Here is a 16,034-nt window from a genome sequence, read left to right as displayed (position 1 = left end):
AGTAGGAACACTGTGATCGCTACATGAGAAACACTGCAAAGGAGCTCATAATAACAGAATATTAGTGCTCTGATATCCCCTTCTCCAAACCAAGAGCAACTATACACCAGATATGTGCCAATTTCCAAATGACACTTTCCTACAAAAATATATGGCTGCCTTTCAGACAACTTGTTGCCATTAAATTTTTATTTTTCAGGGTACATGAAAAACCATGTTCATAAAAAATAAAATAAAATATGAATAAATAAAAAACACGCTGACTGACGGAACATCAGTTGAGGATTACTAGTAGTACATTTAGCTGAATGGTGGTTTGGATGAACTGCACCAGTCTAAGTTAGTAAATTTACCATTAAATGTCATTTAAGATTACTTATATCGTTAACTATAATCTAAGTTAATGAAGTAAAAAAGGAACAGCACAAGGATATTATCAAAGTTCACAATATAAAAAGAAGTGTGTGAATGTCAGTGCAGTGCTATATATTCTTAATAAAATCTTACACATATTTAAAATAATAATGTGCTACGTAGAACTTACCAGGGGAGTAGTAATATTTGAGTGAATGGGTGTTAGTCAGACAACCCTGGGAATGAAAGAAAAACATGCTCCACGGGTATAGTATTTGAGTGCTCATAAAATGCTTTAGTGACTGGCAGGTGCTGTGGCCCAGAGGTCAGCCCAGGTTCCAGTGTCTATTCTTTCATCATTTACTAGCTCTGCTTTCCAAAGCATCAAGGAACCTCTCTACATCTGAATATTTTAATCTGTGAAATGGGGACAACACATATTCTATTTCTCAGTTTTTTAAAAAGAATTCTATGATAATGTATGTAATAGAGATATGAAAAGTACAAAGGCATTTTGATAAAACATAAGGTATTAAAAAGTGATAATTATCAGCACTTGAATTAATTTTCTGGAGAAAGAAACTGGCATGTGTTTTAGGCTAACGACTAGAGACCTCAATTTGGTTGGGTTGCTGCCTATTTGTAAAAGGTCAACAGATAATGTTCAATCCAGGGAGTCCACTGGCCATTATGCTTTTATTACGTGAGCTCACAAACCTTTCTCTTGGGTTAGGTCCACTCTGTAGTAAAGAATTCTGAAACTAATAATGTCTAGTTTTCATAACAAAATGATTTCCTTGCTTTATCCCTTAATTGTTTAATAAACATTTTCAGAGAAGCATAAATTACCGCATCACTAGCTTTATTTAGCAAAGTAATACAGAAACCAGCACAGTATTTTACAATCCCCCTTCAGCACACACTTCCCACGGCTAGTCCAATTTCTACCCCCCACCCTCAAAAATAAGATACAAACATGAACACATGAACATAACACAACATGTCAAGGCACAGACTTGTGCATGCATGTGTGTATACACACGTAATCTCTCTAACAAAGCTGTACTGTGTAAGCACACAGCCAAACATCCTCTTTGTTTCTGATGTAAACAGTACTACAGCTCTGGGCTTCCAAGGTTCAGATAAAATGTAACCACTGTGACATCTGATCAAATTCACCAGGAGGATCCTATCTATAGAAACGTAAGCTTTAAAATCTCTACATTCTCTAACGTTATATGTAATCCTTATTTTATATAGGTTGAAATATTTCACCCTAACCCTAGAATCAATAGACAATAGGTATTTAGCAACTGGAAGTCAAAGTCTTGTTTTGATTTTACTCATAGAGAAAATGAACCAAATCCTTCTCCAGCAGAAACATGATTAATAGTTTACAACTGAAAGTAGTAACTGATTCACTGTTTAAATTCAAATTAGTGTTAAAGAATAAACCAATGCTTCTAACTCTCCAGTATTTCAAACCCATGAAATACTGCAGTACAAATAAAGAAATAAATATTTTACGCTAACCTAAAGTTCTTATTTTACTTATCAACAGCTCTTTTTTAGCAGCCAATGAAGGAGATGAAACAGTTTACTTTGTTACACAGACTGAAGGGAAGTTCTTTCTTAATGAATAAACTACCTTACCCCATCAACTTGGAGAAATATAACTATCATCAAACACAAACTGTACTACTTGAGTAAGAAAAATTAAGTCGAACTGATGGTACCAAGATAACAAATAGTTTTGGTTTCAGGGACTGCAAAGAAACACTGGTCATTACAGGAAGTTGTATTAATGCTGACAACGTTAAAGTGCTTATAGAAACTAGGAAGCTCTAGTGTTCCTCCCCGTGTCACATACTTTCCTGCCCTATATAACCAGTTCTATAAATTTTGCTTATATTTCTGAATAAGTAACTGTATATTAAAATTCCAAAAAATTTAATTGGCAGTGATTCCTAGTCATTTGGTTAGTTTTGTTACATATCTCCAGTTATATCATTTCCCAGCCAACGCTGGACTCCCATTTCTTTAGTAATCTAACTTACCAAATTCCCTAACTATTGTCACATAAGAGGTTTTTCTAAAGCGAGGGCATATCATTAGTGCACTGGCAGGCTATAGTGAATGTGCAGCCAAAGCAAGTATTACAAACATTTAATCCAGTACTAAAAGAGGCACTTCTTAGGGTATATTATCCTCAGTGTGCTGGTTTATAAAAACTAGCATGGTTACCTTAAGCTATAATGTACTAGATTTTTCTTTTTCACAGTAAGCTATTTAGCTTACCCATAATGAAACTAACCAGAAAAGGAAATGTTTGCCTTTCAGAACTTGGGATAAAAAAACATTCATGTTTGCACCGAAGTTATTACTAACAAACGAATGGCTTGCTAAAAACCTAAGCTGTGACATCACTACCCTATCCCTTGTCCCAAAGACTGATTACAGGGCAGTCATTTATCTTAAAACAAAAAGCCACAGACAGGCTTAAAAACTGTCCCTATTTTTTTTTTTTTTTTGCCTTTCAATTTTCATTAATAAGTTTAATAATCAACTGTAAGTTAAAAGAAAAATAGCTAATTTTATTTTATCTGTTAATTCCTCCCATTTCGCCTGATGTTTACCCTTTCTAGTGAAGATTCAAGAACATACATTGTTAAACATAACAAAAAAGAAAATATTATGATTCTATAATACAAGGATTTCCCATCTCTTGGAAAATGAACAAACTAGCATACAGAAATAATTCATATTTCCCAAAAGGAACTTAATGTGGGATGTTTCTTTTTGTCTAGAAGAACCTTATCATTCAGAATGTCTAAAAAATAAGGAAATAAAATAAGGGCCAGGCCCTATGCAAGTGAGAGAGAAAAAGACAAATAAGGCACACCAAACGAACTTCTCCATTAGTGAGAGAACCAAACATGAATGCAAATAGCTCGAACCAGGCAAGTAGATGGGGGTTGGAAAACAAGCACACCACAGAGAGCGCAGGGCAGAGGCATTCGAGCCAGGAGGACTGGGAAAAGCTGACCCTAAAGCACCGTTCCTCGGTGTGGCCAAGGAACATATTCATCCAAATCGCCTATGGCTATCTGCTAAAAATACAGATCACTGGGTCCCATCCCAGATTCCTAAATCCGATCCTCTTGTGATGAAGCCTCAGAATCTGTTTTTTGTTTTATTTTATATTAGACAAGCATTCCAGAGACTCTGATGCAAGGGGTTCATGGAGGACTGCATTTAGTCGCATTAAAATTTGATTACCACTATTCTAAGTGATGGGTAGGGCCATAATGAACAGATACAGTTAATGGAAAACCTTGCCGGAGGGCCTTTGTGAACAGAGCCACAGAAGCAGAACATCAGGTATGAGGGAACCGAGGGGTTACAGGGTATGTACCGTGGTCTAATGAACTACACTGTTGGAATCATAGGTAAGCTAGCTCAAGTCTTGACTCATATAAAGAGGTTGAACTCTGTTCTGGAGGCAATGGAGAATGAGCAAAGCTTTCTGAGTAAAAACCCACACTGTGTTTGACCAAGATTACCTGGGATTCCAAGCAAGAGGTACTGGGACAATAATGGAAAGGAGGAAAAGAAGGAATGGGTGCAAGAGACTTTGCAGACTTTGGGTAGAAAAGGCAAGACTCAGGGAGTTGCTGTATGTGGACAGCAGAAGGAACTGAAGATGACTTTGAGGAAAAATTTAAATGAACCAAGTGCCTTCTCAGTATCCAACACTATGCCAGGCACCACAGAGCATCCAAAAGTATGAGAGTCATTAATTCAACGTAATAATTCAGCACCTACTATACAGGCCAGGTACCATACCAGTGCCAAGGACACACAGGGGAAAAAACCCCTGTTCCCCAAGAGTTTAAAATTAGATCTTGCCCCGTTCCTCTTCTCTTGTGTCCCGACATTTTACCAGGAAAGAAGTACGCCTGAACTTGTCTCTCCTTGCCCGATACTTTGCTCCTGAAGCAACAGCTGCCTCAAGCTGAGAACATGCGGGTCCTCATCCTGAGTGGTTTTACCTATTTATTACCTTCACGGCAAATAAATACTTAGGACTGCTTTCGCAACAATGACCAGACACTCTTGATATGAGACTGTAAGAGGTGAATGTCCAAGTTCAAGAAGTGGGAGTGAAGCCCACCTTCACCCAAATGGACGTATGGAACTTTGCTAGAGAACTTGAGAGTACAGTCGTTTATTCATTCAAACAGTATGAACTGTATGCTATTACAATGGATGTTTCTTCCCTGACCTGGGAGGATGAATAACATCCTGAGAAAGTGGAAAGTGTGATTTGTTGAGAAAATGAATGGTTTGTTAAGAAGAAAGGAGAAAACGCAGCACTTAAAAACAGGAGAGAGGGTGAAGGGAGACAAGAAGGGGTACGTGGAGAACTCATGCAAGATTGCCAAAAACAATTTAACAAATACTGACCACAGGACAAAAATTAACCACAAGTCTGAGAAGTGGATAGAGGTCACTTGTCAAGTTAATGTAATAATTTTCAACATATAATGCTGCCAGCTACTCAATTTTAACAACAATGTGAGACAGTGTCTACCTTTCATTAAGGACAATTTTACTTGACGAGATACGTACACCAAAGAAGGGAACTATATAAGACAGCACATAATCAAGTGCTAGTTTGTATGATATATAGGAGAGCCATAATTCAGAGAACTTTAAGATTCAACTATCAGTTTTATAAAAAGCTATCATGAACACTTTTCTTGAATTTTTAATAGCCAAGACTGCTTCTGAGTACAAATGGTAACAGGACAGACGGCTGGGTGCACATCATTTTGCAGCCACACCCCTAAATGTGGATTGCTTTAATGCTGGTGACATCATCAAACAACGTTCTAAGCAGTTTTACTTATAACTGTCACTTTATTTTGATCATATGACAGTAAAACACTTCAGATCTGAACTACCTCCAAACTGCATACAGTCTAGATTGCTATCATTCCTGGGATCTTTCCGGTCTTTGGCAAATAAAACCCAGAATACAATCAAAGCATTCACAATTAAATTACAAAACATTTGATTTAAAAAAACCTATTTCAGTTATTATTTTTGTATCTTTCACTTGGATCGGATCCTTTCTCTTCCACCCTCTCTTCAATGCTCTGTAACAGCTACAACATTTATGGGTAGTCTTGTTTAAAACAAAGTAGAAAAGATAAATATAAAATAAATTCTAGGTGCTTCCCATGTGAAACAAAGGTCCAAGAAATAACTAGGATTTTTCTGTTTAAGAAGGAGCATTTTGTTAAATGTGCCTATGAGCCTTAAAAAAAGACTCATACAAAAGCAGAAAGCAAATACAGAAAAAGCACAATGATTGTTAAACATTATTAAGGACTTTAATCTCTTCTATATTAATCTGTACCATAAAATGAGTACCTCTAAAGACTAAACAGCACATGTGAATCTAGTTCAGTTATTGAACTCTTAGTCCAAAAGTAAAAGGTCGGTTTTTTTTAAAGGGATGAATATTATTGCTATAATTGGGGGGAAATTATTTTCAAAAGGAGAACAAAATTAGAAGTGCCCATGAAAATCATTCTGATCTTACTTTCAAAAAGAAAAATGCCCAATTAAATATAACAGCTTTACCGAATCTATGAGGTTTACCATATTTTCACCTTGCTTAGTAAAAACGTCATCTACAGAGCAGTCCCAATTTCTGAGGCTAAAATTCTGCACAGATACATTGTGGAAGTCAGTGAAATGGGTGTTAGACTCAGACATTAATAAATGTCATTAAAATAAAATCGCAACATTGTAAAAAAACAAATCTCTTACCAGTTGAAATTCTCGACGTCGGTCATAGGCATTCTGTATGCCGCTGTCTGCCCATAATGCTCTTATAGCAGGAAGATATTGTAAAAAAACTTGCGTTTCCACCATTCCCTGGGCCGCCAGGGAGGACCGGGTGTCAAATGACATCATCTTGTCTCCATGGACTTGGTTTGAGTTATCTCCCCAAGGAATATGAAGCTTCTCTCGAGCATCTACCAACACCCTCATACCTTTGTTAAGAGAAAAGAAAAAAAAAAAGTGTGATAGGAGTCATTAGATATTCTCATAGATTCTATTCCAGTATTATTTTCTTAAATGTCGTAAGAACTCCAGGCCCACCTCCTCCAAAAATGGAGAACATCAAAAGACACGCATAACTTCTCTGAGCTTAAAAAAACTTATTCACAGTTATAAAAATTAGAGCCTTGGAAAGCATATACTATCAAACAAGTGCTGTTTCTGAAGAATTTTAACATGTTCAAATTTATAAAATAACTTCTGGGGTAGAAGGTAGTCATGAGAAAACCAGACTTAGTGAAGAAAAAAGAAATTAGGCTGCATAGCCTAATGTTCAGGCTGTGAAGCAAACGGCTGCAACCAAGATTTTTTAAGCCCCTCAAAAAGACATTTATTTATAATATGCCAAGAACCAAACATTATCACTCTGTGTTGTTTGGTCCCTGAGCACCCTGCTTAATGCAACACTGAGTCTTCTAGAAACACATTCAAAACTCAAAAAACTTGTTCCATACTAAGCTTCAAATCAGTGTTAAGTCACAAGACGGCCTTAGATTTCCCTAAAAGGGAAGAAGACCAAATGCAAAAAATATGTACATAAAAACAGAAATCTCAACTCACAGAGATTGGTTCAAACCCAGTATTTCTATCACTAAACTGTTACCTTTGGTCCATCTTAACAGTCACATGATTATCAAGAAGTCATTTGTTTGGATAACTGAAAAACTGTTTTGCTGTTAATTTTCTGATCATGCCAACTCAAAAAAAGTATGTATCTAGTGATTTACTTCATCTCATAATCAATGCTCAAAGTAGGTCACACTTAGGACCCAGGGCACATTTAAGAACCAGGTGTTTACCTGGCTTATAATCAGTTAACATGTTGACTCAATTCACTGACATAATTCCTTAAGTTCAGCTACATCAGGATACAAAGGTACCTTCAATTAAGGACTGGCAAGGTGGAGTCTGCGGCCTTGAAAGAGACCTTAATTAGTTTTGTGCCAAACATTAAGATAGGATAAATACAACTGTTCTGTACAGCTTAACTGCAGTGGTACTAGGGCTCGGAGCTCACTGTGGTCTGGAGCTTCCAGCCTAGTGCTCTTCTCCCGTCATTACCCCACAATCCTTCCCCCCCAAACAGTTCTCCTCTACTCAGTCCTGGGAGGAAAAAAGTGACCCCAATGAGTTGCTTGAGTACTTCCTGAACAAACAAAAATGACCGAAAAAAGCACTGCCTGAAAAGACCTGAAATCTGTTGCAAACTCCTAGACAACTGCTACAAAGATGAAAGAATCTGGATACACCTGAAGTACCAAGCTGTGTATCTCAATCTTGCCAAAATACCTTTTATAAAGTAGAAGATATCTGATACTGTGACAAATGAGTGCTAATCACCACCAAAAGACAAAATAAAAACCATCTTCTCCAATTCTTTGAAAGCCCAGAAATAAAATTCTTATGTATTTTTCACTTAAGAACAAAGTTTAATTTTAAAAATATTGTCAAATAAAAGCAGAGTTTAGATCCAAGCTGACACTGATTCATTGACTACCTATACAGGCTCCACATGCCCATTAGGCCAAAGATTCTTTATATCAATGCACAATTTCATTTAAATAACAGAAGCAAGTGGTTACACCCCCGCCCACCCCCAGTTATTAAGCAAAAATGAGAGTGGAACGTGTTGCATAGTGATTACAGGCAAACATCCTGCCCGACCGTGACCGAGGGGCGAAAAACCACTGATGCTAAGTTTTTCAGACTAAACTGTATGGGTCTACTCTTCCCTCATTTCCAGCACAGTCAACATGACACCCTCAAGTTTCATATCCTTGCTCAAAAGGGCCTAAGGGCTGTCACCAGTCGCCCTTGACAAGAATCTCCGGCAAAAGTTTCCTTATTGTGATCGTTCAAGAACTCCCTTGCTCAGGAGGCGGCCAAGGAAGCAGGAATCTGGGAACAGACCGACTCCATGCGACTCGGGTCACCCACCCCGGGCGGCGAGGTTGGGCGGGCAGCGCGGGGGGCGGTGAGCGGGGGTGTAGGGTCTGAAGCTGGCTCTCAGGTCTTCCTGCCTCGTCTGAAGACGGGCGAGGACACCCTGCACACTCTGGTGCACTAGGTTCGCCTCACTTCCCTCTCGGAGGGGGCGAGGCAAGTGGCGGGGTGGGGGCTGGGGGACCAGACGTGCCCCCGACCCGGGAGTCAAAGTGGAAAGCGGGGCGCCCCCGGGTATCCCCTCCCCTGGGGGACGAAGGCCCCAGGGGCAGGAAGGGCCAGCGCCCGGGGCGCGCCCCCATCCTGCCCGCCCGCTGGGCCCGGTCCTTCGCCGGGGACTGAGCGAAGGAGGGCGGTGCCCGGCCCCGCGCGGGTCACCGCCGGCCCCGGCCGCAGCCCCGACCCTCGGCCCCCCGGCTCCGACCCTCGCCCGGCACCTTTGATCACGTTGCTGTAGATGGTGGGGCGGAACTCCTCGCGCGCGCGCTGGTCGAAATCCTGCCCGTGGATGATCCGCATCTGCTTCAGGAAGGTGGACTTGCCGCTCTCGCCCGCGCCCAGCAGCAGGATCTTCACGAGCCGCTTCACGTAGGTCTTTTCCCGGGACAGGCATTTGTCGATCTCCTTGGACTTGCGCTGCTGCTCGGCCTCGCCGCTCGTCAGCACGCAGCCGGGGAAGCACACGGACAGCACGGACCGCGACGGCAGGAAGTCCGCCATCTTGCCGCCGCCGCCGCCGCCGCTTCGGCGGGCCCCTCCGGCTCCCTCCACCTCCTCCTCGGGCGGCGGGCGACTCCGGCACCACGGGCTCGAGGGCGGGGAGCGTTGTGGCGGCCCGAGAGCGCCGGGGGAGGGAGGGAACGAGCGAACTGACTCGCAGGGCGGGCCGGGCAGGGCGGGCCGGGCGAGCCAGTAGGGAGGGAAGGAGGGCGGGCCCGAGAGGGGCGGTGGCCCCGGCGCGTGCGCGCGCCCGCTGCCTCCCGGGGGCGCGCGCGCACGCAGCAGCAGCAGCAGCAGCCGCTTCCCCGCCTCCCGCCTTTTACGGGCGAGTTACGCTCTAGCTCGCGTACGCGCGGCCGCTGTGGTCACGTGACCTCCGGTAGGGCCGGGCGTTAGCGTGCGGCGGCTGACTTTCTGTTTTCCTTTAATTAGCTGCGCCCATTCCGGACAGAAGGGCTACTTTCCTGCGTCCTGGAGGCCCGAGACAAGCGCTCAGACACTGTCCGTTGGGCTCCCTAATTGTTCCCGCCCCTCTTTCTCCCAGGTTTCGTGCCCTCCGCTTGCTGTCACCGTTCGCGCACCTTGTTTCCAAGCTTTTGGCTGGAAAGTTATTTAGACAGCGGGCGCGAGCCTGGAAGGTTTGGGGTATATTTTCAAAAATAAGGTGGTTTCGTTCACAGCCTGGTCTCCCAAGCGCCGAACGATCACCAAACGTCATCAATACACCCACCCAACTATTTTGGGCATTCTTAGACCCCCGCAAAGACCACACACAGACTGTGGAAAAAGAACTGGAGTTGAAGTTAATCTGAGATGTGCTAGCGGGGGTTGTTCATGTCTCACTGTGGATTCCCACCCGGGCTGCCGCGATGAAATCAGTGGATGGTAGCTGCAGCAGGGTGAGGTCATGGTGAAAATCCCCCTAAACCGGACACTGTGATGCAGACTCTTCCCTACAAGGAAGCAGATAAGCAAACAGACCGAGGACAAGAGCAGGCAAATTTTAGGTTTCCTGCCAGATTACGGAGGATATGACAAGCCAAGGGACTTTTTTCTGTTCTAACAGCAGATTTAGGCCAGGACACCTGAAAGGGCTGCCAGGAGACAGGTAACAAGTGACAGCTAGGAGAGAAACTGCCATAGCAAGGAGCCCGGAAGCCACCTTTTTCATTCTTAGTATTTAGTTTCAAGTGGTAAAAACCATGTTGGTCTGTCTCTCTTTTTGGCAGTGCAACCATAATACTTTTGATTTGGGCTCCTGTAGCTCAGAAACTAGAACCTCTCCGGCAGTTGAGGTAAGAGGTCAGCACTCTGAGAAGCTCATGAAACAGGTTTAAATTACAAAAATAAAAATCAGTGCTAATCAAGTGTACTGTCAGGGTTGGGTTAATGGCTGAAGAGCCTCATGACTCAGTAAATTGGCTGCAGTAAACAATGCCTGTAGTAGGAATATCTCCATTGGTCCTGGCAAATGCCTATGGGGTAGACAATCTACAATATACACAGTGGGGTAGGTTCAACTCAGTATCTGTGGATTAATAATGTCAGAATTACTGGGTGATGCCTTCAGGCAAAATGCTACCCTGGATGGAAGATCTCTCTATTGTCTCAGTTGATGTTCAGGAGACCCTGTTCTTCAACTATGAAAAGACTAACCACTGCCCAGGACAGGGGCCAAACATTAGCCCCCAAGCATCATTTCTACAGGGACTCCAGATTCTCAACTGAATGTTTCTGCAAAAATGGGAGGCAGGAAGCCTGTAAGTTAGGTTGTTACCTTTTTCTTTTTCCAAAAGCATGTGCAACAGAGAAAGAACCAAGGATGCCTCGGAGGCAGGAAGGTATTCCTGCCCAGCCAGTTCATGTTGTGACATGTAGAGCAGCAGAGAAAGCTGTTCAAAGCCTGTAACCTTGTGCTGGAACAAGCTTGGCTCAGATCGAGTCTAGCTGCTCTAATCAGTTTTTCTGAAAAAGAGACCTCTTTGGACCTAGACTGGAGTTTGGCTGCAGCAGTTCCACTGCTTCTGTCTCGTAATTAAGCCACCTTAAAATTGTAAGCATAAAAATGAGTTAGAGGTGTGGTGGTTCCTCAGAAGGTTAAACATAGAATTGCAATAGCACCCAGAAATTCCACTCCTAGGTATATACCCAAAAGAACTGAAAACAGGTGTTCAAAGAAAATATTGTACACCTATGTTCATGGCAGAACTAGTCAGAATAGCCAAAAGGTGAGAATAACCCATATATCCATCAATGGATGAATGGATAAACACACTGTAGTATACCTATACAACGGAATTATTCACCAAAAAAAGAAATGAAATACTGATATATGCTAAAGCATGCATGAACCCTGAAAACATGCCAAGTGAAAAAAACCAGACACAAAAGTCCACATATTTTAAGGTTCCATTTATATGAAGTGTCCAAAATAGACAAATCCATAGAAACAGCATATTAGTTGTCAGGAGCTAGGGGAAGGGAAGAATGAGAAGTAACTTCTTAATGTGTACAGGGTTTCCTTTTGGGGTAATGAAAAAAAAAAAAAAAAAAAAAAATATATATATATATATATATATATATATATATACACACACACACATACATATGGTAGTGGTAATGGTTGCAGAACATTGTGAATGTACTAAATTCTCCTGAATTGTCCACTTTAAAATGATCGTATGATGAATTGTGTGAATTTTATCAAATGATGAGTTATGTGAATTTTATCGCAATAAAAAAATGAGGTAGGGAAAATAATATTTTCCATAAAAGAAAAGACATCAGTATCATTTAACACTGAAGTAACTGCATTATTAAATGTTCAGTATTAAATAAATGAAAGTGTGATTGTGTTTGTTTTAGAATAACACTAACAACTTAAATTATTTGCACCAGAAGCTAATCTACTCTAGCAGTATCTATCATTGATAGGGTCAGAATTATTAATTAAAATATCATTAATATTACAACGTAACCTAAATGCTTCAGGTTATATTGTAATGATATTAGTGATATTTTAATTTTCAGATAAATTTTTCATAACTGAGAAAAATCCAAACTTTTTAAGGGAATATAGAGTATATTTGTTAGAATTGAATCTGCTGGGTGCTATATTTCCAATAGATCCAGATATTAATTGGTTGGAAACGTCTGTATTGCTCACCAATTAATCCGTATGCAAATGAAGGATTCAGATGGCCCTGGGAGCTGTGATAAAATGATTGAACAGTTGATTAGTTGCAATGCTCTTTTCTTTCTGGAAGCCCAAAGTCTAGTGCCAAACAGGCCTGCAGGATAAATAATGAAGGTGTGACTATAAATGTAGAAAAACATTTCCAAATGGCTTTTCTCCTTTAATGTGGTCACCTTAAGATGGAACAAGCCCTTTCAAACAATACTGCTAATTCTCAAAATTTTCTCTTCGTAACTCTTCTGTTGGAACTGAAAGAAAGATAGGCTTCCTATCTCATAGTCACAGCTTTTTTTCAGGTTTTTTTTTTTAATGGTATTATTTAGCTCATTTATCAACCTTTATGCCAAATAACTTTGGCCTGTTTACAAATTCAGTATTATCCACAAAGGAGGAAATTTTTGTCACCCTCAGATATATTCAAAGGATATACCAGAGTCTCTAGGAATAATTCCAAAAGAGGAATTAAAACATTTTTTGCCTGCCAAAGTGACTACTCACTACTCAGGATAGGACAACACCCATCTAGATATGTTTATTTAAGAATCAGTCACATTGCCTGATGGTTAAACCTTGTGTTAATTTTCTAAGGATGATGACACCTCCAGATTCTTGTTACACAACTCTGTAGTCTCATCATCAATATGGGACAGGTGGGTTCTAATCCTTCCTTACAGCTAAAACAAGCATGGATGTTTCTTAGCTTTCTTTCCCTAGCAGAAGAGGAAAGGAATTCCCTAGCCCTTTCATAATACAAATCGCTTACATATGTGTAATGTTTTAAACGCCCCAAAGCCAGCACTTAGACCTACTTTATCTCATTCTGTGCTCACCATAGCCTGCTTAAAATCACCCAGCATTAACCTCACTCCCATCTCCGCACACAAGAAAGCTGATGGGCACAAAAGTTTAAGTGACTAGTTCAAAGCCTCACTCAGCCTGGCTGGTTGCAGAGCCAGGACTAAATGCTCCCTCTTTTGACTCTGAATCCAGTGCTCTTTCTTCTGATAAGCCAAAATTGTCATAGTGTCCCAAATGCCCAGGTGTATGAAGTTCAAACTTAAGAAACAAATAGCTAACTGTACTTAACCATGAGGTACCATAGAGCCAGGATGATTTGTTTGGTTGGTTGGTTGGTTGGTTGGTTGGTTGGTTGGTCGGTCTGTTTTTCCAGCCCCTTTCGGGGTGACTGCCATCTCGAAGCTTACCAGCTCTTAGGCTGATTTCTGGCAAGATGTTCCATACTTTGAGCTCAGCCTCTGGTTTGTAAAATGTTCCAGATGGCATGTAGAAATAATAAAAGAGGAGTCAGGCTTATGGCAATATTTACACGGTGCATAAGCCCCAGACGTCCCCTGAAGGTGAGTTAAATATGAAAAGGCAACTTTTTTGTAATGAGAATTGATGGTACCTTCCCAGAATAAGCCTGTCATGTGGAAAGTTTTGTGTGAAACTAGGCATGTGGAATTGCATTGTTGGTGGGTTTTTTGTTGTTGTTATTAATGGAAAACATGACTTTAATTACTGGTTACATACTTCTCTCAGCCTCCGAGAACGGTCCATGAGCTGCTGATGACCAGCTGTGACCTCACTTAGGTTTATTCGAAGTCAGAAGCCTGTGCTGTCCTAAAGACACACACCAGCACGCATAGGAGCTTACACCTTGCTTACTGCATCGGCCCCTTTTAAGGGCAATCTATTTACATAACATTAAGCACAAGGCTTTGCCTGTAAATCTGACATTCTTTCTGAGAAATTCAAAACATCCTGCTCAGTCCCTTTCCTTATGTTCCCTTACAGCTATTAAAGATGAGGGATACTTTTATGTTTTACTTCCCGTAAATCGGCTGCCCCTCGCCAGAAACTGTCACAGTTCTTTAACATAAATTCTGTCTCTCCAGGGAAGTTTAAGTCTGCAAGAGTCTCAATTTATTCCTGTGTCTTAAAATACCTCTGCTCCCAACCCGGCAACAGAAGTTTTCTTTCCCTCGGAACACTGGGTTGGCAAGCTTGGACCTGCCATTTCCAGGAACCAGGTAGCGTCACATGTCACAGCCTGTAGTCCTATCGTTTGCCTCACTATAAATGCCAGGGTATGTCAGATGGTCGAGTTGACCGTTAAGCAGGAAAGACTCACCCAGGGGCCCTGAGACGTGGCCCATGTGGTCTTTGTCAGACTGTATGGCAGGCTGGCTCCCGAAGCAAATAATGTCATCAATGTATAGCTTTAAACTCCTGTGTCAGCTGCTAAGAAAAGAAGGACCAGGTCGTGGTAGCACTCAGGGAAAGGCAGCAACTGCTGAGTCAGAATCACAGAATTTGATGTCTAGGAGATGCGGCACTGTCGCTGAGGTTCCCTCTCTTGCTTTAGTTATTAGCTTTCTCCTGTCTGTGGGAGGGGTAGGTCAGGCCAACCCATGAAAAGATGAGAGGAGAAAATAAAAGCAAGAGGAAGCTGCTCCATATGTGTCAAGTGAATTTCACACGCGTGATTCTATTCCCTTTCTTTGCTAATAAACAGAATTATAATAGCACAAGTTCCCTTAAGTAGTAAGGTGATTCGCTTTCTGTCTAAACTATATGAACGGTATCAGATTGTTTGCTAGTCATTTTGTTTCCAGAGAGGGAACAGAGTAATAGTGTGGTGGCGGGAACTTGATAAGAACTCAGTTAACATAGGTAAGCCTTGACTTTCATATCTGTAAAATGGGAGTAGTTATATAAAGATTTGTTGTGAGGATTAAATTATGGAACAAATGCACTCAGCGTCTGTCCAAAATGAGAGGTTCGTTTTTAGACTATTTGAGGAAGGAGCAACCAGACTTCAATAATGTCATAGCCAGCTTGTTCTCTTATATCTTACCTGAGTCCTTCTTCTGCTATTTAAATGTATCTCATCTCTTTCCTATACTCGCAGCAGCTGATGTGTCCCCCAACAGGATCAGTTTCTGGTTGAAAGCATCTGACACAACAGTGAGAAATATATATGCATTTTAGGGGTGGTCCCCCAAATCTGAACTCTAAAGAGAGATAGAATTTATTATTTCCCACCAGCACTGGGGTTTTAAGGTATCACCTCAACCAGAGAACAGAGGTCCAAGTGGAGAAGTTGGCCCAGTGAATTAAGAGCATGGGCTTTGTCTTCCAATCTGTAAAGTGGGTATGACAATCTCAGAGTATTTGGGGGGAGTTTTATGACAGTGCAGGCTTTCAGTCAATGGCACCATGTTTCCTTCTGTCAAAGTGTTTACTTGCCCAGTTGATGAACTAATACGTACGTCATCAAGGTCATGGGTCATGAGGGGTTGCCTCATCCCACACCCCCAGGCTCTGTGCACAACCCCACCAACAGCCACCACTGGACAGCCCTTGGGCCCAGGGTTGGGCACACTAGTGGTACCGTCCCCACTTAGGACAGACTCAGGGAAACAGGCTTGGGCTGCTTAAGTAAGGAACTTTGAGATCCCAAGTACCTGGCGTTAGGTCTCTGCAGGTTCCTTGGCTGTGCCCCACGAGTAGGGACAGCACCAGGAGAAGGCCAAAGCAGGACCCTCTCAAGAACGGGCCAAGGAGAGGACTTATCTTACCTGGAGCTAAGTGCATACCGGCTGGGAGGATGTAATGAGGTAACATCTAAATTGAGCCCTTTTTACAGACATAGGGCCTTAACTAGACCTCAAAAACATCC

General features: G+C 41.8%; 1 protein-coding gene across 1 annotated transcript in view; it reads right to left on the bottom strand.

Annotated features, from left to right (window-relative positions):
• The window catches only part of GNA13 (G protein subunit alpha 13), a 38,866-nt gene extending 29,461 nt beyond the window's left edge, over positions 1 to 9,405 (bottom strand). The window contains exons 1-2 of the mRNA XM_019733014.3: positions 8,871 to 9,405; positions 6,196 to 6,422 (exon numbers count right to left, since the gene is read on the bottom strand). Of these exons, the coding sequence (XP_019588573.1) occupies positions 6,196 to 6,422; positions 8,871 to 9,153 (510 nt within the window). The 5' untranslated portion in view covers positions 9,154 to 9,405. The remainder of the gene's footprint in view (positions 1 to 6,195; positions 6,423 to 8,870) is intronic.
• Between the last annotated feature and the right edge of the window lie 6,629 nt (positions 9,406 to 16,034).

Source organism: Rhinolophus sinicus, chromosome 12 (assembly GCF_057876585.1).
Source record: "Rhinolophus sinicus isolate RSI-liver-muscle chromosome 12, RSI-T2T, whole genome shotgun sequence".
NCBI lineage: Eukaryota > Metazoa > Chordata > Mammalia > Chiroptera > Rhinolophidae > Rhinolophus > Rhinolophus sinicus.
Note: the sequence above shows the minus strand (reverse complement) of the source record. Positions and strands in the feature narration are given on the sequence as shown.